The sequence below is a fragment of the Trypanosoma cruzi genome, genomic scaffold, assembly GCF_000209065.1.
Source record: "Trypanosoma cruzi strain CL Brener 1047053516597 genomic scaffold, whole genome shotgun sequence".
In the NCBI taxonomy this organism is placed as follows: domain Eukaryota; phylum Euglenozoa; class Kinetoplastea; order Trypanosomatida; family Trypanosomatidae; genus Trypanosoma; species Trypanosoma cruzi.
In genome coordinates, this window is record NW_001849535.1 from 123978 (window position 1) to 145721 (window position 21744).

Here is a 21744-nt window from a genome sequence, read left to right on the forward strand (position 1 = left end):
CGCTCTTTTCAAAAAAAGATAATAAAAAAAAAAAAAAAGACAACTAAACCACCTAAAAAAAAAGTTCAATACGCTCTCAAAAAGCAAGAACTTGCCTAAATCATCATTCGCTCAATCACACACTCCCCATCCCCACACCCACATTCATCACTGACATTCGCTTCAATGCCGGATCTCTGCAGTGTGGGCAGGCGGCATGCGTGCTGCATCAGGAAATACAGACAAACAAAGACAAACCCCATCTCCCCTTTCCTTCTTCCCTTCCCCATATATACATATGCATGCATGCACATATATATGTATGTACTTACACAGGCGCTCTCCACGTTACCCGTACTTTGCCCAAATGCCCTCCTGGAATGTGCGCATCGCCTTCACCATCCGTTCCATCTGCTGCTCCGGCGGCAGGATCGTCGTGCGGAAGTGCAGCGTGTTGGGCTGCTGACCAAACCCAGAGCCGGCCACAACAACAACCCCGCTGCTCTCCAGAAGCTCCAACGCCCATCGCGTGTCGGGCCCAAGCTTTCGCCCCTCCTTCGCGTTCAGCTCCTCATTGTGCTGAAAGTACTTCTCCGGCAGCTCAATCGTCGGAAACGCGTACATCGCCCCTTCCACCGGCTGGCAAGAAAAACCGCGAATCGTGCTCAGCTCCTTCGCAAGCAGCAGGGCGCGCTTCTTTAGACTCGCAAAGATCCCATTGTACTCCGCCCAGTATGACTCATAGCTCGCGTCACCGGGCCGCGGTGGCGAGCACATCAGTGCCGTCATCAACTGCCCATTCACGCTGCTGCACGGAACCATGGAGCACATCTTTAACACCTGCTCCCGAACCGGCGCGGGGAAGTTTGTGAGGCAGAAGTACCCGCCGCGGCGCCCGCACTCACCAATGATGCCCTTCGACGTCGAGTGCAGCGAGGCCAGCACCGTGTCCGTGTTGTACGGCGCCGGCAGCCCAAGCACCACTTCCCGGAAGCTCAAGAAACGCTTTCCCGCCGCGTACACGTTCTCCTGGTACACCTCGTCCGCCATCAGCACAATGCCGCGGTCGCAGCAGAATTTCGCCACGGCCTCCATCACGTCGCGATCCAGCACGCCGCCAGTCGGGTTCCCAGGGTTGATCACAACGAGCACGCGCGGGGTCGCATTATTCTTCGCCACGCACTCGTCGTACACCGACGCCAGCTCCTCCACGTTCAGTGCCCAGTTATCCTTCTCACACAGGTAGTACATCGCGGGCGTGCCGCCAAGAAGCGTAAGCTGCGCCGTGTACAGCGGGTACTGCGGAATGGGAACCATCACCGCATCACTCGCGTCACCCACGAGAACCTGCAGCAAAAGACGCACGCCCGAGCTCGCGCCGTCCGTCAGAAAAATAGAGGATGCGTCCACCAGCGGCTTTATCTCGTGGTCGCGTTCATTGATTTGCCGCGCCACGATGTCACGGACAAAGGCGTAGCCCGCAGAGTCCGTGTAGGCGCCCGTGCGATCGCCGATGTGGCGAAGATACTCCCTCGCACGCGCCACCGCATCCGCCGGGAACTGCGACGTAACCTTCTCGTTCTCCAGCAGGAACGGCGCGTCAATCAGCGACATCACCTGCCGGAAGAACGTCAGCGGCTTCTGTTCCAGTGCCTGCGGGTTCCCAATGTTGCAGTACACAATGCTGGAGAAGGGGTACTTGGCCTTCCCCTCCGGTGTCGCCAGGGCCGCCCTGATCTCGTCCGCACGCATGGGGAGCATCCCACGCACCGCATACTCTGCCGCCACCACACGGGGGTTGATGCGAATTTCCTTTCGTGACCCAGACATGATAAAACACAAATGCCTGCTCGCCTCAATTTGTACCTGCCGTTTCTCTCTTCTCCAATTCCCTCTCCTTCTCGCTCCAGTGGATAGATGTATCAAGCAAATGTTTTGCCTTGTTAGGTGTTGTCTGAGCGTCGTTTTATTTCCGTTTCGGTGTGGTGGTGAATGTGGGGACCCGCACCATCGTTGAGAACAGTAATGAAAACAAAAGAGAACGGGAAGAAGAAAAAGAGGGAGTGGGGGAGACTGTGGCAAGACACAAGCCACAACTCACACACAAGTGCGCAGAGGGAGAAGGCAGCATTGAAACAAACACAAAAAAGCGGCCTTCAAAGACATTCATATATTTTTCTTTGTGTGTGTGTTTTTCTTGAGAGATGATCAAAGCCCCGTGTGGGTGCTGCCGGTATCGTCCCATCATCGTCACCACCCCGTTGGCCGCCGCGTAAATCGGCGATGATTGTGGCACGCCCAGCAATACAAACAGAGACACAAGCAACGACGGCGGCGTGGCAGAAAAAAGAAGAAGAAATAAAAATAACAACAGGCACTTCGTGCCTCCTCCACATGAATGGGGGGCAGGGCGGCAAGACACCCGTCACGCCACCACACAACGCAGCCAGTGGGGCCGCAACGTCCGCCAGCAGCCAAAAATAAAAATAAAAAATAAGCCGCTCAGGAAAGCGGCAATGAACAAAAATGATACGGAGATCTCCCACAACCCAAAAAAAAAAAAAAAATCGGACGGGCGGCAAACCTCCCCGTGATCCCCGACGAGCCCTCATCCATGCCGGCCACTCAGACCGCGTCGAACAGGCGCGGGCAGCCAAAGAAGATCGATGTCCTCCCCGATGGAGTAAATAAAACACCGCTGCGCCACCCCCCCCCCCCGGCCTTACCCGCCAGCGCGCCAACGTGCACACATGCATACGCACAGTCAGGTGATGCACAAAAAATCCCCTCCGTTGAGCGGCTCGCACTCGTACCACAGAGGGCGCAACAGCCACAAAAACCCCTGGCAACAGCAGGTGCACATGTGCGCCTTCCCATCAAAACCGCATAAGAAGAAAGCTTCAAACCAAATCCAAAGGTAAGCCATGACGCCACCTCCGCAACATAATATTGGGGAATTCAGGGCGTGGCCATCTCTCAGGTGCATTTCCCATACATAAGTCGACCCGTATTTAGAAGAACAGAGCACATCGTAAGCGACAAGACGCCCACATCCATTGCACCAAGGCGACTAGACGCGCACATGAGAAAAATACACACGTGTGGAAGCATGTCTGCAACGCTCTGTGTAGGTGGTCTACATTAATATTGTTTTTGCTATCGCGATTGCTGTCGCTGATAATGATGTTCACTCGCCGCCCCTCACACACACGCATAAACCTTCGCTACACTTGGAAACTCGATTTGCCTCCGCACGTGGTTACGCCCACGCCGCAATGGCAACAATAAAAGTGGAAAGACATGTGGCGAGCAGCCCAAGAGGGCGGTTTTTGTGTGTGCATGTGTTTCTGCGTCCATCAGTGAATACAAAAATCACATGCAAGGACCACCAAATTACACGCCCGTAATCACGGGCCGCCAGACAACTCCCACACACAACATCGCGCACATCTCGTTTTTTTTTTTTTTCCAAATTATTCATGTCTACGTTTGAAGCACGCTTAAATATGCGCGTGTACGCACCGAATTATTTTTTCGTTTGATTTTTTTACTTTCTTTGGCCCTCCAAAGCCATCACCTCATCCCCGCACTGAATCTCCGTCTTTTCACCCGTCGTTTTGTTTACAACCTTTTTTTCTTTTTTACACCACCACTCGTTTTTTGCTAGTGTTAAATTTATGTGCGCGTGAACACCCCCGTTTTCTCGCTTGCCTCGTAAAGCAGCCAACAGCAATAAAATTCACTCCGTCGTTTTATTTATCATACACAGAACCAAAATCAACAAAAGTATTCTCAGCCAAAGCCCCCAACCCCATCCCCACACCCACATTCATCACTGACATTCGCTTCAATGCCGGATCTCTGCAGTGTGGGCAGGCGGCATGCGTGCTGCATCAGGAAATACAGACAAACAAAGACAAACCCCATCTCCCCTTTCCTTCTTCCCTTCCCCATATATACATATGCATGCATGCACATATATATGTATGTACTTACACAGGCGCTCTCCACGTTACCCGTACTTTGCCCAAATGCCCTCCTGGAATGTGCGCATCGCCTTCACCATCCGTTCCATCTGCTGCTCCGGCGGCAGGATCGTCGTGCGGAAGTGCAGCGTGTTGGGCTGCTGACCAAACCCAGAGCCGGCCACAACAACAACCCCGCTGCTCTCCAGAAGCTCCAACGCCCATCGCGTGTCGGGCCCAAGCTTTCGCCCCTCCTTCGCGTTCAGCTCCTCATTGTGCTGAAAGTACTTCTCCGGCAGCTCAATCGTCGGAAACGCGTACATCGCCCCTTCCACCGGCTGGCAAGAAAAACCGCGAATCGTGCTCAGCTCCTTCGCAAGCAGCAGGGCGCGCTTCTTTAGACTCGCAAAGATCCCATTGTACTCCGCCCAGTATGACTCATAGCTCGCGTCACCGGGCCGCGGTGGCGAGCACATCAGTGCCGTCATCAACTGCCCATTCACGCTGCTGCACGGAACCATGGAGCACATCTTTAACACCTGCTCCCGAACCGGCGCGGGGAAGTTTGTGAGGCAGAAGTACCCGCCGCGGCGCCCGCACTCACCAATGATGCCCTTCGACGTCGAGTGCAGCGAGGCCAGCACCGTGTCCGTGTTGTACGGCGCCGGCAGCCCAAGCACCACTTCCCGGAAGCTCAAGAAACGCTTTCCCGCCGCGTACACGTTCTCCTGGTACACCTCGTCCGCCATCAGCACAATGCCGCGGTCGCAGCAGAATTTCGCCACAGCCTCCATCACGTCGCGATCCAGCACGCCGCCAGTCGGGTTCCCAGGGTTGATCACAACGAGCACGCGCGGAGTCGCATTATTCTTCGCCACGCACTCGTCGTACACCGACGCCAGCTCCTCCACGTTCAGTGCCCAGTTATCCTTCTCACACAGGTAGTACATCGCGGGCGTGCCGCCAAGAAGCGTAAGCTGCGCCGTGTACAGCGGGTACTGCGGAATGGGAACCATCACCGCATCACTCGCGTCACCCACGAGAACCTGCAGCAAAAGACGCACGCCCGAGCTCGCGCCGTCCGTCAGAAAAATAGAGGATGCGTCCACCAGCGGCTTTATCTCGTGGTCGCGTTCATTGATTTGCCGCGCCACGATGTCACGGACAAAGGCGTAGCCCGCAGAGTCCGTGTAGGCGCCCGTGCGATCGCCGATGTGGCGAAGATACTCCCTCGCACGCGCCACCGCATCCGCCGGGTACTGCGACGTAACCTTCTCGTTTTCCAGCAGGAACGGCGCGTCAATCAGCGACATCACCTGCCGGAAGAACGTCAGCGGCTTCTGTTCCAGTGCCTGCGGGTTCCCAATGTTGCAGTACACAATGCTGGGGAAGGGATACTTGGCCTTCCCCTCCGGTGTCGCCAGGGCCGCCCTGATCTCGTCCGCACGCATTGGGAGCATCCCACGCACCGCATACTCTGCCGCCACCACACGGGGGTTGATGCGAATGGCCCTGAATCCAAAAAGAGTTTTGCGCAGCATAAAACAAACGCGGTATGTGTAGGAGGTAGAACTTTAATAACAAACTAGTGCTTTAGCTGTGTTCAGAAGCCCAGTAAAGGGCAAAAAGAAAAAAAAAAAAAAAAGAGCAAAGAAAGAAAAATAATGTTTTGTTGTTGTTATTTAGGAGCTTTCGGCTCTACGGAGCAAGGCAGCAAACTGTATCATTGATAAATGGAGGCAGAAGAGAATAACTGGAGGGCTTTTGTACAGGAGAGTTCACCGGGCAGAAAACAATGGTCACGGTATGTAAATTCACTGCATGCGGACCCCTCACTTTTAATCCGCTTCTCTTCAAAAAATTGACTTGGATCGTCAACTTCAGCATAATTGACCTGGCTCTATGATAAAAAGAAAAAATTTAAAAAAAGGGGGAAAAGGTGTGTGAATCGACAAGATTATCAATTGAACAAGCTCATTTTGTTGTTTGGACGTCATTGAATAATAGGCATTGTCGCAAACCTCTCTTGCAGCAGCAGCAGTCGAGACGGCGGTGCGGGTGCCGCGGTGGACGCCCGCGCCGATGACGAGTGCGATGAGATGTGACCGGTGGCCAAAGAAGATGAAGAGGCCGCAGCGGATGAAGCGTGGCTAATGTCGTGCACCTTTACACCGTCGCCGTTCCTTCCCTCCTTTCGCGTCGGTGGGGCGTCAGTATTGTTCGTGGCGTCCGCGCCGTTTTCGACAGAATAAAGAAGCTGCTGCTGGCGTTGTTCAAGATCTCGCAGGGTTTGACGCATCCGCTGCTCATTTTCCTCCCGCTCAAGAGTGTACCTTTGTATCAGAGCCACTGTTGCTGCGGCTTTGTCAGCGTCGGCGCTACGCCGCTCAACGGGCACCGCCAGAGGAGAACCAACCGAAAAGTGTGAACCGACGTCTCTGTGATCATAATCTCTCGAGGGCAAATTCCGCTGTGGCTGCGAGACGGTCGAGGAATCAAGGTATGAGTTGTTTGAAGTAGATGTAAAGAGTGGAGCTGCGGCCTGCAAAATTGAAGAATTTGTCGAGGTTGCCATAGAAGGCGTGGGAGCAGATATCCTCGTCGGTGCCAAAGCCATTGAGGCACGTATTTTGGTCGTGGGGACGTCCCGAGGCGGCGTGGAACGAGTTATGGGCGATGCACAAGGCATACCGTTTCGAAGCGAGTCCTCGCCAAGATGGGAGTCACCGTTTTTCGCATGTCGCCGGGCACGAGAAGAAGTTGTACGGCGCCGCGGTGTTCGCAAATGGCGATCACCAGTTGCCACAGCGGCAGGATGAAGAGCAGCTGAATCGGAAGCATGCGTTAAAGAAGAAGATGGTTCCGTGCGCGTCACGCACTCCTGCAATACTTCCTGCACGATGGAACGGAGCATATCGGCATCCTTGTCCTCGGCCCCACGGGGCGGGTTTTCGGCGCCTTTCATGGAAGGGCTGCCCGTCAAAGGCGTGTGCTCTATGCTTTCCGCCTGCTGCCACCTTTTGTTCGGTGTGACCCACGCGGAGCGACGTGTCGTATCGCGTCGTGGGGCTGAGGATGTAGACAACGGCAACAAGGGCGGGGGCGGTAATGCCTCCGGAAGCATGCGTTCACGTTCCCTCGCGTCGCGTGCTGCCTCCAGCCGAGCTTGCCACTCCATGCGATCCATCGCAGACCTCCACCGCTCCGCCTCACGCTCCCTCTCCGCGACGGAAGCACTCAGTCGTGTGATCTCCCCCTCCAATCGCACATGCGTTGCATCCCGCTTGGCCGCCGCCTTCTGCAGTGAAGCGATCGTCTCCTGAAGTACCACCTCCTGGTGCTGCGATGCCTCCAATTCCCGTCGGGTACGTACAAGGAGTGCCTCCACTCGCTGGTGTGACTCATGTGCTTTGTCGAAGCGCATATGCTCGCGTATCAGCTCCCCACGCAGAGACTCAATAGTTGCCTCAAGCTGCTGTTTCTCCTGCATCCACACTTCACGTGTACGCTTGGCCTCCTTTTGCGATTCCCGCTGGCAGAGGGCAATCTCACTTTCTAGTCGTTCTCGCTCACGTACATGTTGGTCACAAACTCGTTCCATTTCTTGCAGCTGCGCCTTGTAACTCGTCTCGGTTTGCTCCTGTCGCTGGCGGTACGTCTGCCGCTCCAGGGCCATGTACTCCCCAAGCTGTGCCTTTTCCTTCTGCTCCACACTGAGCGCATCCTGAGCTCGCTGCGTCATCGCTTCCTGTCGTCTCAGAGAACGCTGCAAGTCTTCTATCCGCATCATAAGAGCCTCACTTGCATCCTGCTGACGCCTTACTTCGGCAGCCATGTCGGCAAGACGACCCTCAAGCTGCGAGGTGCTTCGTTGCAGCTCCACTTCACGTAATCGCAGCAGTTCTTCCCTTTCCCGCATCCCGGTTCGAACCTTCTCCTCCGCTTCCCTTCGTGTCTCCTCCAAACGGCACTTCCACGCATCCTCCATTCCCGTAAGCTGCCGCTGCTGCTCCTCCAGCCGTGAGCGTAGAGCTCGTGTCTGTTGCCACTGCACCTCCCGCTCACTGGCAAGAGCGTCGCGTTCGTCAACCGCCGCGGCCAGCTCTTGACGCAGCTGCCGCGTGCGGCGCTCCCATGCATCGTCTTCTTCTTTAATCTTCGACTCCTGCATGGCACTCTTGGCCTTGACGGCGATTAGTTCCTGCTGTTGCGTTTCGTGACGTGTCGTGAGTGCCGCGAGCTCCAACTTTGCCTGCGCTGCATTACGCTGCTCCATCTCGTAGTCTCTGCTCATCTTTTCAAACAGGGTGCGGAACTGCTGCAGCGCACTGTCCTTCCGCGCAACCTCGTCGAGAACCTCGCAAAGGCGATGACATGACGCACACGCGGCCAAAGATGCCGTCGTCGCTGCGGCTTCAGCCACCGGCGGTGTTGCCATTTAGCCTGTGCGCAGGACCCCCCCTCCCACCCGCCCCAAAGAGAACAGGAAGAGGGCAAACAAACACCGACGAGGGCTGCGCCCCCTGCGCTTCGTGCCGCTCTCAGCCTGCCGCTGTGCGGGAGAAGTGGGGAGGAATGAAATCGACGCAGGCGCGCGGTCGCAGAGGCTGGTGACGTTCACGGCGGTCTTCTTTTGTCTCCAGCACCCCGTCACACTCCGCATGACACAACGCAGAAAATGGGAAGAAAGAAAAAGAAAAAAAGAAACGGCACAAATTCCCAACGCAGCAGCCGCGACAACAAGAAAGAGAACAGGCAATCGAACAAAGACATAATAATAATAATAATAATAATAATAATAATAATAATAATAATAATAATAATAATAATATGCCCGTCAATATTACAATTTCCCAACAAAAACAGCAACACATAAAAAGAAGGAAAACAAACCAGGAAAAGAAAACAAAATTTGGTGGCTGCTCAAGGATCAGCCTTCCCTCCCTCTCTTCTACTTTTGGTTTTCCCTCTTCTTCTCTTCCACTCCAATTGTTTTTTTCATGAGCTGACTGTCTGTGTGTCTGTGCGTGTGTATGTCTTTTTTTTTTTTTTTTCGTGCCTTCTTCATGCATGTATGTGAGTTCCATCGTGTCTCTCTGACACAAACAAACACGGAGAAACAATCAGGTCACTTTCTATGCGTTTCCTCCCCCCCTCATTCTCATGGCTGTCTCCACCTGTTCCTGCTGACTTGTCAAGTACTGACGAATCTTATTTAGCTCACGGTATAGGCAGGCAAGCTGTAATGTGTGTTGGCTCCTTCCCTCATCCATCGTCACTCCAGCAACACCACCACTCCCACTGACGCCGGTATCACCGTACTCGGTGGACTTGCGAGCCCCGTTATCCGCCGCCGAGGCCACTGGAATGCCCAGCACGGACGCGAAATTCTCCAGATGCCTCTCAGAACTTGTTAAGCACAAGGCTGCCTGCTCCCAGCGTGTCTCAATGTTTCGCCGCGCCGCAGCGTCCGCCGTGAGCCACTGATCGGCCAAGCTGCTTCTGTAGACGTTGCCACCAGTGCTGGCATTGGTTGCCCCCATCGCCGATGCCATTGTCTGCGGTAGCTGCCCATCCCCTCCTCCTGCGGTTGTTGAATGGTGCGGTTGTGGCTCGTAACTGGGTGATCGAGAAGGAATGTCCAGCAGTTGTCTTGCCTGTTGCAGGTAGTACGGCACCACATGCGGAATGGCAAACAGCACATCCTCCCGTCTTCTTGCCTCTGAGAGGGCGAGTTTCTCGAGGTAGATAACAGCACGATCCAGTCGTCGTATACCCAAATAATGCAACCCAAGGCGATGTACAAGAGGCGGGTAATAATCCGAAGAAGAACTTTCATGCGCCTCAGCACGCTCAAGACACAACACCGCCTCTCCAGTTCGTCCCTCGCGATCCAGACAGTTTGCCACTGCAGACCACATGCGAGGATCCGTGGGCCGTAGCGTTGTGGTATGCCAATAGTAATAGAGTGCGTGGTGGTAAAATTGCAGCAGCTCGTAGATTTGTCCAAGGTTGTACCAACCACGATAGTCACGCGGATCCAAATCAACAGCGGCGCGATAAGCCTCCACTGCAGCTGCACTGTTTTTCGTCTCAAGGTACGCATGGCCAAGTAGTGTCCATGCGGCAAGAAATGTAGGATCCGCTGCCACGGCCCGACGGAAATGCAAAACACCCCGATCGTGTGCGCCCATCAGGACATAATAGTTGCCAACAACATAGTTACTCTCGGCGCGAAAAGGATCAATTTGATAAACCTGCTGCGCAAGACTACTTAAACCAATGCGATCGCCACGGAGAAATAGTACAATAGAGTAGTCGTCCATGGATTCAAGACGATATGGATTCATCTCATGTAATCGTTTGTACAGACTCTGTGCCTTTTCAAGGTCCTTCTTGACGTTGTAGTAGTAGCCAGCAAGATTGGCAAGTAGAAAAAGATTGTTAGGGAACCGCTCTAGCAGGGCCTCCCAGGAGTTCACCAATCGTGGAGAAACGCCACTCTCACCACGTCGTTGATGGTGCTGCGGACGATAATGTTGTTCTTGAGTCTCCAGTGTTGACGTCGTCTGACGGGGTAAACTACCGCAATGAGGGCTTGTGCTTCGCTGGGCCATGGCAGCGGCGGCGGCTGTTGACAAGGAAGGTGGAACAAGCGACATGGGGGCAACATTCAGTGCGGCCTTCGCGGATGCTAAAAATATCTCCGACATAAACCGCGGTTCCAGTGAAGCAATAATTGCTTCAATCTCTTCAATCTGATTTTCGCGGCTGACGAGGGTGCAAAGATCCTCCCAGGCACACCAGAGCATCGGGTGGTTGCAGAGGGCTGCCAAAAAGTAAGTGGCACTCTCTTGCTTCATACCGAGCTCACGCAGCACGACTCCATGCAGCCAACATAAGAAGGGATCACCATACGCCGGGGCACCAACCGCCATTGATGCGGAAGACAGAGGTGTGGGCTTCATGGATGACTTGATTGACGCTGGTGATGACGATAATGAACGCCTCTGCTGTTCAAGCAGAGTGAGCAACCGTCCGCGCAGTGTACGCAAGTGTGGATTACTGCTCTTCCGTGGGTTGCTACTGGTACTTTTAATGCATTCCCCAGCCATGTACAGTGAATAAAGACACAAAAACTGCAGCTGAGGCGGTGGCAACATAGGTGAGGAAGAAGCTGCAGGCAGTGGTGTGGATCGTCCACTCCCTCGCGGCATTGGTGGGTGATCCCTCGCGCATTTCTCACTTTCCACTGGTGTTGATTCTGCAGAAAATTCCTTTAGAGCAATATTGAGTTCATGATGGCAACGTATATACTCGCTCTTCTGCATAAGGCTCAGCGCAACAACAAGGTAACGGTGCGCACGCCCTGTCAGCGGCGGATCCTGCAACGCCGCGACAGCTGGCGATGTCGCTGAAATGCTGTCACGCAGAACGCTGTCTGTAGCGTTAAGTGCAAGTTGCCCAAGCCATGACGCAGTGTCAAAGAGGCCACGCTGCATACATTGGTTCATAGCACGGTCAAGCACCTCCGCTGTTGTGAGAGAACCACGACCCGTGGCATTGCCACCGCCGCTGCTAACAGACTCCTGTCGATGCATCGTTTCAAATTCTCCTCTAAATGGTTGTTGTTGTTGTCGTTGTTTTTATTGCCCTGTCGTGGATTTATTTGTATGAGAGTGTGTGCCGTCCTTTTCGCCTCCTGTTTGCCGGAGCTCGCCACACAGAGACGCACCCACCCTTCGTATGAATCTATCCCGTGTATTACTCTATGAATTTTTGTGTCTGTGTCTGTGTGTAGATGTGTGTAATACTGACAGACAGGCAGGTGCGATGTTTCACGCACAGCAACCAGCAGACAAAAGCGTGCGGCTCGAACAACAAACTTGGACGTGCTCGAGGGAAGCGAAGATGATCACTTTGTTGCAGTTTTTTTTTTGTTGTTGTTGTTGTTAAGAAGGCCAAAAGAAAAAGAATTAAAAAAAAAAGAGGGGAAAAACAATCAAACAAATTCCACGTTTTCATCACGTGAAAAAGAGGGGAAAAGGCAAAAACTGAAGCGTGCGGGAGGAATATAAGAATTACAGGCTTCTCCCACCCCAATACGCATTCAATTGTGTGTGTGTTGCTCAACTCACATGACGTACAAAAAAAAAAAAAAAAAAAAAAAAGGGAGGGGGTGGGAGTTTCATGCCAGTTATCATTGCACAACTCTCGTCAATCACGCACGCAGACAAATGCATTTATTCTTTTTTTCTTTTCTTTTTTTTTTTTTTTCATTTCGCCATTTTTGCGGTCTTATTTCGTGTATGAAAGAAGAAAAGGCGCCTTCCTTCTTTTCTTCCTTCATCCCCCTCTGTTTCTTTTGTTTTGTTTTGTTTTGTTTTTTTCCTTTCTTTCTTTCTTTATTTTCTTATTTTCACCGGTGCGTTGACACGACCACCGACCACCCGCGCCTTCATTTCCCCTCCGCCACCGCACAGTCTTTCGGTCTCAGGCCCGAGCCACAGATACCTTGCGGCACTCCATCCAAAAGTGTTCTCTGATCACCTGTATTTGGAGGGGAAGTTCTTGTCTTTGATGCTGCAGGTTTGTTTTGATCATGGCCGTTATGCTGCCAGCCTGTTTCTTCCCTCCTGTCGGTGTTATCTCCTCCCTCGAGATGGTTTTGCTTCTCCTCCTCCTCGTCGTCTTCGTCGTATGGTGCAATGCCGAGCCACTTCAGTATAGTCGGGGCTGCGTCCATGTGCGTCACTGGCCGCGTCAGTGGCCGCAGGCGTCTATAGCCACGTCTGTTTGATGTGTACGTGGCGAGAAAGAAGGGCACAACTTCATCTTCGTCACCGAAGTTTCCAAACGACTTCCCAACGCCACCGTGATTGCTCGTGCCAACGACAAGCCAGTTTTCCTTCCTGGAGCGTGCACGGTCCTGGACAAAGGCGAGCACTTGTCCCACGAGACTGTCGATAAGGAAGGCCTGCGCGGCGTACTCAAGTGATCCCTGATCGTATGTGAAGTCCCGCAAATTCTCCTCCCCCGCGCGCAGTGCAAGCGCGTTGAAGTTGAATATGAGAAGGCTGTTATCGTAGCTGTTGCCAGCCTCCTGTCCCTCGCTAGAAAGGCCTCCAAAGAGATCGATAAGGCCCCTTGTAAATTCCCGCTCTTCCCTACCATCACGGCCGCTCGAGAGGGTGAGCGCACGCTTGAATAAATTGCAAGATTTAAGGTGTAGGCAAGACATCATGGGCGGAATATCAAAATGATCTACAACATCCGTTAAATTAGCAGCCGGTTGCGTCCTGTTGAATTCATTGGCATCCACGGAATTTACTGAAACGGGTGGAGTGACACACTCTGCATCCAGTACCCCGGGTACATTACACTGCCCCGTCCTGGCGTCCAACCCGTTAAGCAGGCGGGGGCCTCCAAGCGCAGCAGCCCGTTTCTTCGCAAGAGTCACACGGAGAGCAACGCTTGGGAACTGCACGGATGTCGATGAAAGGGCAGCATATGACATCCATGTGTCATTCCGCACTCCATGTCGTCGTGGGGAAACACCTGTGAGAATCGTCGCAATACCGGCACCAGCGGAAATAAACGCTTCACCCGTCACATCATCCTCAACAAGCACAGCACGGGCACATCGTACGTCCTCAAGAGAGGCACACGCCGCGTATACGCCATGTTGTTCCAGCAACATCTGTCGAATGTGTGGCAATCGCTGGCCCTCGAGCAGCTCGTTGAAGGTCGTTCCTTTAAACCCCTCAATAATAAACAGAACAGCGCGCGGCACCCCCTCCACATCCAGTGCTCTGCCATTGGTGAAAAAAACACCGAAGATGGTGCCCAAGAGAAGCGCCATCACAATAAACGGCAGAAACACGACGGTGCAACAACGACCAGCCCGAACCACGTCGGCATCCGCATCCTGCTGGTCCACGATCTCCTGCACAGTTGCTGCCTTCATGGGTGCGCTATCATTCGTTCCAGTAAAATCGAGCGATAACTTGGAGACCTTAAACGGTTGCGAGTGGCCATTGTTCAACGGTGCATCCTTGTTCCCTTGATGCTGCTGCTGCTGCTGCGGATCAAATCGCATTGAGAGTGTCCCACGTCTTTGCTGCTGACTTCACTCTATGAATATATCCTTCAAGGGGGGAGGGTTCGCTGGGAAAAACGGGGATGGAGAGGAACAGAAACAAATACAAAAATAAATAAATTTAAGAAAAGATGCTCCTGCAGTGCAGCCTTAAATATACATTTGTATATATATGTATATATATATTCTGCTCACGTCCATGGCTGCTCCTCCACTCAATATGAGCCTTCAACATATTTTGCGTGGTGTGCCACGGGTGTTTATAACCCTTGCGGTGTCGCAGTAAAAAAGGAAAATGCATAAAAATAAAGGATTAACAATAATAAAAATAATAACAGTGATGGCAATAATAATAATAATAATAAAATGGGTCTCCAGACGATGTGTATATAATTAATTTATTTATTTTCCCCTTTCCCGTCTGTCCGTCTGTATGAGAGGAGAACTCCCTCCCACATATACGCATGGCCACACACGCAGACAGAAAGATATATATACATATACAAAAAGCTGACATCACCCGCCCGTTATTTCATCACCGCAATGTAAGCAAATATTGCCTTGAAAATACACACTGCAGAGAGGCGCTCACTTCATGGCAACTCCATTTCCTCTTCTCTTCTCTTCTCTTCTCTTCTCTTCTCTTCTCTTCTCTTCTCTTCTCCATTTTCTTTTGGGTGGTTGTTGCTTTCCTCCTCCCCCTCCTCCTCAAGAATAAAAACAAAAAAAAAAGACGTATTGGCTTCACACACACACACACAAAAAAAAAAAGGGGGGGGGAACGGGGGGAACTAAAAAACACACAAAATGACAACTTTCACGAAAAACTTCCGTACAAAAAAAAAAATAAAAATAAAAACAAAAATAAAAAGGGATTAAAAGGGGAAGGGGGAGAAAAAAGAAGTTCACACATACGCACATCAACGACAATAACAACAATAAATAAATAAATAAACAACCATCCGTGGTGTAAAAATAAAAATAAAATAAAAATTCAAAAAAGGTTAAAAAGGGGGGAAAGAAAAGAATTACAGTCATCGCACGCACAATTTGTTGACCACATCCATTTGTTTGTTTGTTTGTTTTTACTGTTTTTTTGTGTGTGTTTGTGTGTTTTCCAGCCCCCTTCTCCTCTTTCTCCTCTTTCTTCGTGTGTAATGTGTCTGCTGTGGGGGGGAAGAAGGGGAAAAAAGGACACGCCGCTCACTCCTCGTCTCTCCCTCCCGGTCGTTCATCATTTTGTTCCTCCTGCCACGACAACCGTGTGGAGAGACAAAAGAGTCACTTCTTTTCACTCCCACAAGGAAAGGTATTCCTTGTGTAAATACATACATACATATATTACATATATTACACATGTACGTTGTAGAAATAATCATAAGTACACATCACTTTACCCAGAAAAAAAAAAAAAAAAAAAAAAAAAAAAAGGAGGTCTGCATCCACCAATTAAGAAAAGTGTAAAGTACCGCAGGTAAATGCGCAGCCTTTTTTTTTTTGTGTGTGTGTGTGTTTTTGTTTTTGTTTCGTTTTTCTGATTTTTTTTCTTTTTTTTTCTTTTGAAGTTTAAAATCGCGGAAATAAAAAAGCAACACGCATCACTTTTTTTTTTTTTTTTCTTGTGTGTGTGTGTGTGGATCACTGTACATATATATGCCCTACAATCACCGAGATCAGCTGAAAGGAATTTAAAAAAGAAAGAAAAGGACTCAAACGCCATTTAAAATAAGGCTTGGGTAAACAGCAATGCATATCCCACATGATTTATACCTTCTTTGCAAGCTCCTCCGCGTGCTGCATCTCCAGTAAAGCCTTCTGCAGCTCACCCAGTTGCACCGTCAGGGCACGCACCCCGAAGAGGAATGCCTCCAGACTGTGAATATCTTGATTAGACAGTACAAACTCCTTTCGCTTGTTGTTAAAAAACGTGAGATTTTGAAGCAATTGCGATGTATGTTGCGAAGGATCTGTTGAGCTGCAATCACCAGAGTATTGCGTTGGTGCGATGGCCGAAAAGGAGCCATTCTCCTGAGCCTTTGAAAGCTTCGGCTGGAGTACGGCGGAGGCCTCTGGATATTCCACGGGCACCTTCAGTTTCTCGTCCCCGTCATCACCCTTCTTTTTGCCCTTGGGCGACCCAAAGCTCTTCTCCCGTGACTCCACTTGACTGCCACCATCTGTTGTCCCTTCTTCCGCATTGCTGTTATCCTGCCTACTCCGCCTTTTACCTGCCGCACCCTTCTGCTTGGGAGTGGAGACGTCTGCATCCAAGTCAATCATGGAGCCTTCCAGCTCACCGTACCGGTGCTTCTTGCCCTTCTTCTTGAGGCGTTCATTCTCCTCTTCGGAGGAATTCGACACCAATTCACGTTCCCCAGGGCGTATTGTTCTGCTAAATAAACCGAGAAAAGATCGATTATTAACAAAACTGTCTCTTAGAGTGTTTTTCCTGTCCCTCTTGATGGTATCCTCGGCGTTTTCATCTACCCCGATCTTTTGTCGGTTAGCCAGTGACCGGTTCGCAAGGTATCGTTTCAGCTCCTCCTCCTCCTCCTTTGTGAGGTTGTACATGAGATACCCGCCCTTCTTCTTCTTTTGATTCTCTTGCGGTGGGGGCTCAGCCGAATGCGCCGTGGGGATTGTGCCACCCAAATCCCCTTTGCCTCCCCCCGGCTCATTTGTCCCCGGACCTTTCAATGTCTGCCCCTTTTTGCCAGAGCCGCTCGACCCGCTGTTGCTGCTGACGTTCATGTTGCTCATGCTACTTCCCTTCCCGTCGTCCTCCTCATCCTCCTCATCGGAGACATCGCCGCCGAGTTTGCGACAGATGGTCTGAATGTACACTTCCGAGATGTTCTGCTCCGCCTCCAGTATGCCATGCCGCAACCGAGTGAGGTGACTGGTCGGCACAACAGTGGTCTTGCCAATCGAGAGCAAATAAAGATCAACGGTGGCGTACACCAAGTCAGAGAGATCCTTGGCATGGGGTGAGATGCGCCGCAAAACAACCCAATGCACAGACAACTCTGTGACATCGTCCGCCTTGCTGGACATGAAGGTAAAGTACGCAAAACGCATCATGGACATTATGGACCAGAGACTCCTCTGTGCGTCTATGAGTTTCTTCCAAGAAATCTCTGGAAAACCAGCCCCGACAAGCGTCGGCTCCGTCACAGCACCATTCAAGAAATTGGCCTGACGATCAATCTTCTTGTTCCACTCCTTCAATACATCCGTCACCGCTGTGTTCACCTCACAAACATCTTCTGGCAAATCCAGATTGCGCAACAAACGACATGTCGCCTCACGGAAGCAGCGCAAGCTGACATCAAAGGCCATTTGCACCTTTGCCCGAGCTCGCATTGGCCACAGTACCATCGAAATACAAAAATAAATGAGAATGGCAAACATGTTTTGCTGAATGCGCACAATGGCAGCGGCAGGATTTCTGTATTGCGTGATGACCGAGATGACACTGTTACAAATGGCGTTGCCTGCTGCAAAGTATTCAGGGCTTGTCTGAATATAGGCTCCAAGAAAGGAGAGGATGGCCACAGCTATGTACAAAATAAGACGGCGTGAGTCGGCAATTTGCACGCCCAAAAACGCGGTAAGGGAACCTAGAACAGTTCCAAGCACTCGATTTACTGCATACGTGAAGCTCTGAGCCCCAGTTTGACTGTACACAAAGGCAATAATAGACGCACCCGCAACTGGACTTGTATCACTATTGTGCAGTGCGTACACCTGAAAAATACTAGGAACGGTCATACAAAGCGCCAGCTTAATAGCCTCCTTCGCACGCCGGGTCAAGGAGCGTCCGTGAATCATTGTGGCGATAAGAAGGCGTAAGGCATTAAAAGAACTCTTGCAATCATTTATTGGTGCCTTGAGCCATTCCAAAAAGTTGCTGTTTGCTGATTTTTTCGTAGAAAAGTTGGAGATCTCCTCACAAAGTTCATCCACGCTAAACATGAAGAAGCCAATTAGCACGTCAGATTCATCTGTCTCGTACATTTCATTGTCAAGAATCACATCCTGACGTACTTCTGAAAGTCGATCCTGAAAACGTTCCCGTGCCTCCCTAAACATTTGAATATCTTCCTCCTGCACGGGATGTTTAAAGTCGGATATCTTTAAAATCATACTATCCATCGCGGAGGAAATGATGGCAAGATCCTCCACAATGGCGTTTCCGAAAGAAATACACAACGGGGTCTCAATGCGTTGCGGATTTTCGTTGATGAGCTCCACCACCTGCACCATGGAACTAAGAATTTGATAGATGTTCACCAGGAACTCGTGTCGGACGCTGATGGCGGACATGAAAGAGCCACTATGCGGCTCATAGCCCGCTTCATCAAAAAACGATGCGGCCTTCGTAATGGCCTTCGATGCTGTCGCACTTAACTGCCGCAGCCGAAGAATGTGCAGCTCACGTTCTAACGGGGAGCGTGTCCAGAAGCTAGAGCACGTCCCCTGTACATAGATACTAAGGGAATTTCCAAGGATGGACACATAGTTCTTCGAGAGATCGCTCGACCAGCGAATATTCGGAATGAAGAACGCCGCAAGACCAAAGGCGAGTGCGATGAGAAGTGTGGTGAAGTAGTCCCAAACAAACTTTCTCCCTGTACCATCAGGATTCGACTGTAACTGCATGAGAAAAACCGCGAGACAGTATGCAGTCGTTTTCTTCACCTGTTCAGCAAAGAAGGAGGTCATAAGCACGAGCAGAAAAAGCAGCAGGAGAATCAACCAACTTGAGCGGGGCCCAATCAAAATAACAATCATAAGAATGGCAAGGCTCAGTGCGTATCCCTTCAAGGCAATGATAAATTCCCGTAATCCGGAACCAAAGGTTGGCATTGTGATCCAGAATGCAAGAAATGCTACGGAGGAAGGCAATGGGAAAATGCCTTCCGTTTTCGGCTCCAGGGTAAGAATCATCGTTGGAAGAACCGTGAAGAGTGACGCACGGACAGTCCAGTCCAACTTCTCCCAGAAAAGCGGTGCAGAAAAAATACTAAATGTTTTGGTACCAAATCCACTAATGGGAATAAACGCCCGTTGATCCCATGGGATTGCATGCAAGGCCGTGCTATTCTGCTCCTTAAAGTGCCTCTCCTCGTGCTCCTCTTCATCCCCTTGAATCAGTTGCCCAACCTTATTCTCCTTTCGGTTATTATCACCACCAGCTCCACCACCAGCTCCACCACCAGCTCCACCACCAGCTCCACCACCAGCTCCACCACCAGCTCCACCACCAGCACCACCACCAGCACCACCACCAGCACCACCACTAGCGCCACCAGCACTACCACGACTAAGTTGCGGCGATCCCTTTTTCGTTCCAGGCGAATCTGAAACCAAAGAAGGCAAGGCAAAATCATTGGCGAATAAGGGTGGGTGTCGCGATTTTTCGTGCTTCGCCCCCGAAAAGAGTGACATGAACATGTTCTCAGCGTGGTTTTCCACCTTTGATGACTTTGTGTTGGTCGATCCAAGCGAAGCCACACCACCTGTACTGCTTTTGTTCTCGTACGGTCTGTTGGAATGGGCGTATGAAGTGCCTAAGGCTAATTTTTGTGTAGAACCTCGGCGCGCGCTATTTCTTGCCCGCACGTGCACGTGCCGCCCGGAAAATTGTTCTGACATAGCACCCCAACTGGATGGATTATTTCCTGTCCTGGGTGTCACGGGCGATTCGCTACCACGGTCCGTCGTGCGGGTTCCGTTGGGGGAGAGTAAGAAATTTACTGACTGAGGATTTACAATGTACCCCTGTCCAGGTGGACCTGATTGTCCAAGGGCCTTAACATCAGCAGCGCGCAGACGACCTGTTTGCGGCTTCCATTGCCAGGCACTTCGGTTCGAATCTGGGTAGTAAAATGAGTCTAAACGCCTTTCCGAAATACCCAAAGCATGATCTCGCTGCAGCCTCTCCGCCGCAGAAAGCCAATTGGGTCTATTCATTCGCGCTCCAGTCTCCGCTCCAGCATGTCCCCAAACTTGAGTATTTCTGCGTTGTCCAGCTGTACTGAAGGCATGTGGTGTCCGAAAAATACCAGAGGAAGAAATCACGCGTCCAGTGGTGGGTGAAACGGGGCGTGACGGCAACTGCGCTTGCCCGGGATGGCTTCCACTGGAACCATTCATTAAAGCTAAAATATCACCTACAGACTTCGTACGCCTCGGGCCACTTCTCTTGCCGTCAGCTTCTGCAGACCCCGTGGCTCCCAACGGGGGCGGAGAGCTTGGAGACGCCTTTGCCTTTTTGTTGCCGCCCATAGGTAAAGCATCTCCTTCAAGCGGTGAAGAAACTAGTGGGAATCCACGACTTGAGAAGTTTCCTGAGGTTGGAGCCTCTTCAGGTAAAAAAACAGTGACGGAAGAAGGTGGTCTACTCGAACGAGGCGCTGCTGCCGATGCACTTTTTAGCTCTCCTTCGGTGCCGCCTGGAACATTCTGGGGAAAAAAAAACTGAGGCATCGGCCGTGATGCCTTTGCTGACGCCATGGGTTGTTTCTCCAGCTCAATTGCAGATGGTCTGCGTCGCAAGTTATCAGCTACCTGTCCATCGGGTCCATCATTCATTTTTGTAGAAAAAAAACTCGGGTTCTCGGTGATGCTACCTGGTCCACGAATGTTGTCACTCCCTGGGGCCATCGTACTCGCAAGAGAATTGGCAAGCCCGGGTCCACTGCCACCACCACCTCCTCCTCCAATTAAATCATTAAGGTGGCCGTCAAGAAGAAATTGCTCAATGGCCACAGAACGCGCGGTGTCTCTGTGTGGACGCCCGGACGATCCCATCCCTGATGATCCCAATGAGTGCCCACCTAATGCATTTTCCTGATAAGATATCGGCAAGGTTTGACTCGCACCTGCCTCTATCTCCGGTTGTGATTTCTCGGACATATCCCTCTAGTCGTATTGGTGATAATCCCCTGATGGAAACTTCTTTTAAATAAATAAATATATATATATATTACTCTTTTCTTCGTTGTATACGCGATGAGCAACAATCGCTTCTGCGTCCCTCTGTTTTGGTAGTAGTAGTAGTAGTAGTAGTAGTAGTAGTAGTAGTAGTAGTAATTTCTTTTATATGATTATCCTACTTTGCTTGGAAATGGGGAAATTCTCGCCCTGTCCCCGTCAGAATACAAAGAAGGTCAAATATTGCTGTGTACACAGCCCCACCGCCACCACCACCACCGCCAGCAGTAACAAATATCCTATCAGATAAAAAAAAGGCGTAATAAAAAAAGAAAAAAGCGGATGCCTATATATATATATACAGTGAGAGAGAGAGAGAGAGATAAATATTGTGTATGGCTGGGTTGCCTGCTTCTTAGTTGCTACCTCTTCTTTGACTTTTTTTTTGACTTCACTATTTGAGTAATAGGCCTTTGTATTTTGTTTTTCCCTCAAGTTGAAGCTTGATGGATCTCTTCCTGTTCAGTTCTCTTTGATGCAAACACAAAGTTATTGTCAAAACAAGAAAAAAAAAGAAAAAAAAACATATAAATAATAATAATAATAAAAATAATAACTTTTGCAGGCAACTAAGAGAATGCCCAAGAAAAAAAAAAAAAAACGCATGAGACGCCACAGTGCCCACCCCAAGAGGATTACGCCACCAATAAACAAGTAGGAAGAAAAAACAACAACGACGACAATAATAAAAACAACTGCTAC

At 50.8% G+C, this 21744-nt stretch overlaps 7 protein-coding genes across 7 annotated transcripts, besides 37 other annotated features; all 7 read right to left on the reverse strand.

Moving 5' to 3' along the window:
• Nucleotides 1-6406: part of a sequence feature (heterozygous, Esmeraldo-like haplotype) that runs on past the window's edge.
• Nucleotides 11-38: a sequence feature (AT_rich).
• Nucleotides 269-306: a microsatellite.
• On the reverse strand, nt 328-1809 carry Tc00.1047053506529.420 (alanine aminotransferase, putative; the record flags this gene model as incomplete). The annotated part of the gene is made up of 1 exon (XM_816843.1): nt 328-1809. One exon carries the CDS (start codon nt 1807-1809, stop codon nt 328-330), a length of 1482 nt encoding a protein of 493 aa, XP_821936.1.
• On the reverse strand, nt 2136-2735 carry Tc00.1047053506529.425 (uncharacterized protein; the record flags this gene model as incomplete). The annotated part of the gene is made up of 1 exon (XM_816888.1): nt 2136-2735. The coding sequence occupies one exon, from the start codon at nt 2733-2735 to the stop codon at nt 2136-2138; it is 600 nt and encodes a 199-aa protein (XP_821981.1).
• Nucleotides 2456-2476: a sequence feature (AT_rich).
• Nucleotides 3933-3970: a microsatellite.
• On the reverse strand, nt 3992-5485 carry Tc00.1047053506529.430 (alanine aminotransferase, putative; the record flags this gene model as incomplete). The annotated part of the gene is made up of 1 exon (XM_816845.1): nt 3992-5485. The coding sequence occupies one exon, from the start codon at nt 5483-5485 to the stop codon at nt 3992-3994; it is 1494 nt and encodes a 497-aa protein (XP_821938.1).
• Nucleotides 5568-5606: a sequence feature (A-rich).
• Tc00.1047053506529.440 (hypothetical protein, conserved) lies at nt 5938-8382 on the reverse strand (the record flags this gene model as incomplete). The annotated part of the gene is made up of 1 exon (XM_816847.1): nt 5938-8382. The coding sequence occupies one exon, from the start codon at nt 8380-8382 to the stop codon at nt 5938-5940; it is 2445 nt and encodes an 814-aa protein (XP_821940.1).
• Nucleotides 6407-6627: a sequence feature (areas merged during assembly that could not be assigned to a particular haplotype. This can correspond to areas where the two haplotypes were merged or to regions with more than two copies in the genome that were merged during assembly.).
• Nucleotides 6628-15512: a sequence feature (heterozygous, Esmeraldo-like haplotype).
• Nucleotides 8716-8775: a microsatellite.
• On the reverse strand, nt 9080-11545 carry Tc00.1047053506529.460 (hypothetical protein, conserved; the record flags this gene model as incomplete). Its single annotated transcript, XM_816849.1, has 1 exon — nt 9080-11545. One exon carries the CDS (start codon nt 11543-11545, stop codon nt 9080-9082), a length of 2466 nt encoding a protein of 821 aa, XP_821942.1.
• Nucleotides 12092-12115: a microsatellite.
• Nucleotides 12187-12221: a microsatellite.
• Nucleotides 12273-12303: a sequence feature (CT-rich).
• Nucleotides 12304-12331: a microsatellite.
• Nucleotides 12332-12365: a sequence feature (CT-rich).
• Nucleotides 12403-14043, reverse strand: Tc00.1047053506529.470 (hypothetical protein, conserved; the record flags this gene model as incomplete). Its single annotated transcript, XM_816851.1, has 1 exon — nt 12403-14043. The coding sequence occupies one exon, from the start codon at nt 14041-14043 to the stop codon at nt 12403-12405; it is 1641 nt and encodes a 546-aa protein (XP_821944.1).
• Nucleotides 14198-14229: a microsatellite.
• Nucleotides 14358-14408: a microsatellite.
• Nucleotides 14430-14452: a sequence feature (AT_rich).
• Nucleotides 14655-14707: a microsatellite.
• Nucleotides 14880-14914: a microsatellite.
• Nucleotides 15014-15054: a sequence feature (A-rich).
• Nucleotides 15110-15159: a microsatellite.
• Nucleotides 15445-15473: a microsatellite.
• Nucleotides 15513-15679: a sequence feature (haploid, Esmeraldo-like haplotype).
• Nucleotides 15556-15604: a sequence feature (T-rich).
• Nucleotides 15680-15707: a sequence feature (areas merged during assembly that could not be assigned to a particular haplotype. This can correspond to areas where the two haplotypes were merged or to regions with more than two copies in the genome that were merged during assembly.).
• Nucleotides 15708-15839: a sequence feature (areas merged during assembly that could not be assigned to a particular haplotype. This can correspond to areas where the two haplotypes were merged or to regions with more than two copies in the genome that were merged during assembly.).
• Tc00.1047053506529.480 (hypothetical protein, conserved) lies at nt 15808-20964 on the reverse strand (the record flags this gene model as incomplete). Its single annotated transcript, XM_816853.1, has 1 exon — nt 15808-20964. One exon carries the CDS (start codon nt 20962-20964, stop codon nt 15808-15810), a length of 5157 nt encoding a protein of 1718 aa, XP_821946.1.
• Nucleotides 15840-16086: a sequence feature (heterozygous, Esmeraldo-like haplotype).
• Nucleotides 16087-16360: a sequence feature (areas merged during assembly that could not be assigned to a particular haplotype. This can correspond to areas where the two haplotypes were merged or to regions with more than two copies in the genome that were merged during assembly.).
• Nucleotides 16361-18902: a sequence feature (heterozygous, Esmeraldo-like haplotype).
• Nucleotides 18903-19849: a sequence feature (areas merged during assembly that could not be assigned to a particular haplotype. This can correspond to areas where the two haplotypes were merged or to regions with more than two copies in the genome that were merged during assembly.).
• Nucleotides 19233-19367: a microsatellite.
• Nucleotides 19850-20199: a sequence feature (heterozygous, Esmeraldo-like haplotype).
• Nucleotides 20200-21105: a sequence feature (areas merged during assembly that could not be assigned to a particular haplotype. This can correspond to areas where the two haplotypes were merged or to regions with more than two copies in the genome that were merged during assembly.).
• Nucleotides 21008-21037: a sequence feature (AT_rich).
• Nucleotides 21096-21140: a microsatellite.
• Nucleotides 21106-21744: part of a sequence feature (areas merged during assembly that could not be assigned to a particular haplotype. This can correspond to areas where the two haplotypes were merged or to regions with more than two copies in the genome that were merged during assembly.) that runs on past the window's edge.
• Nucleotides 21540-21595: a microsatellite.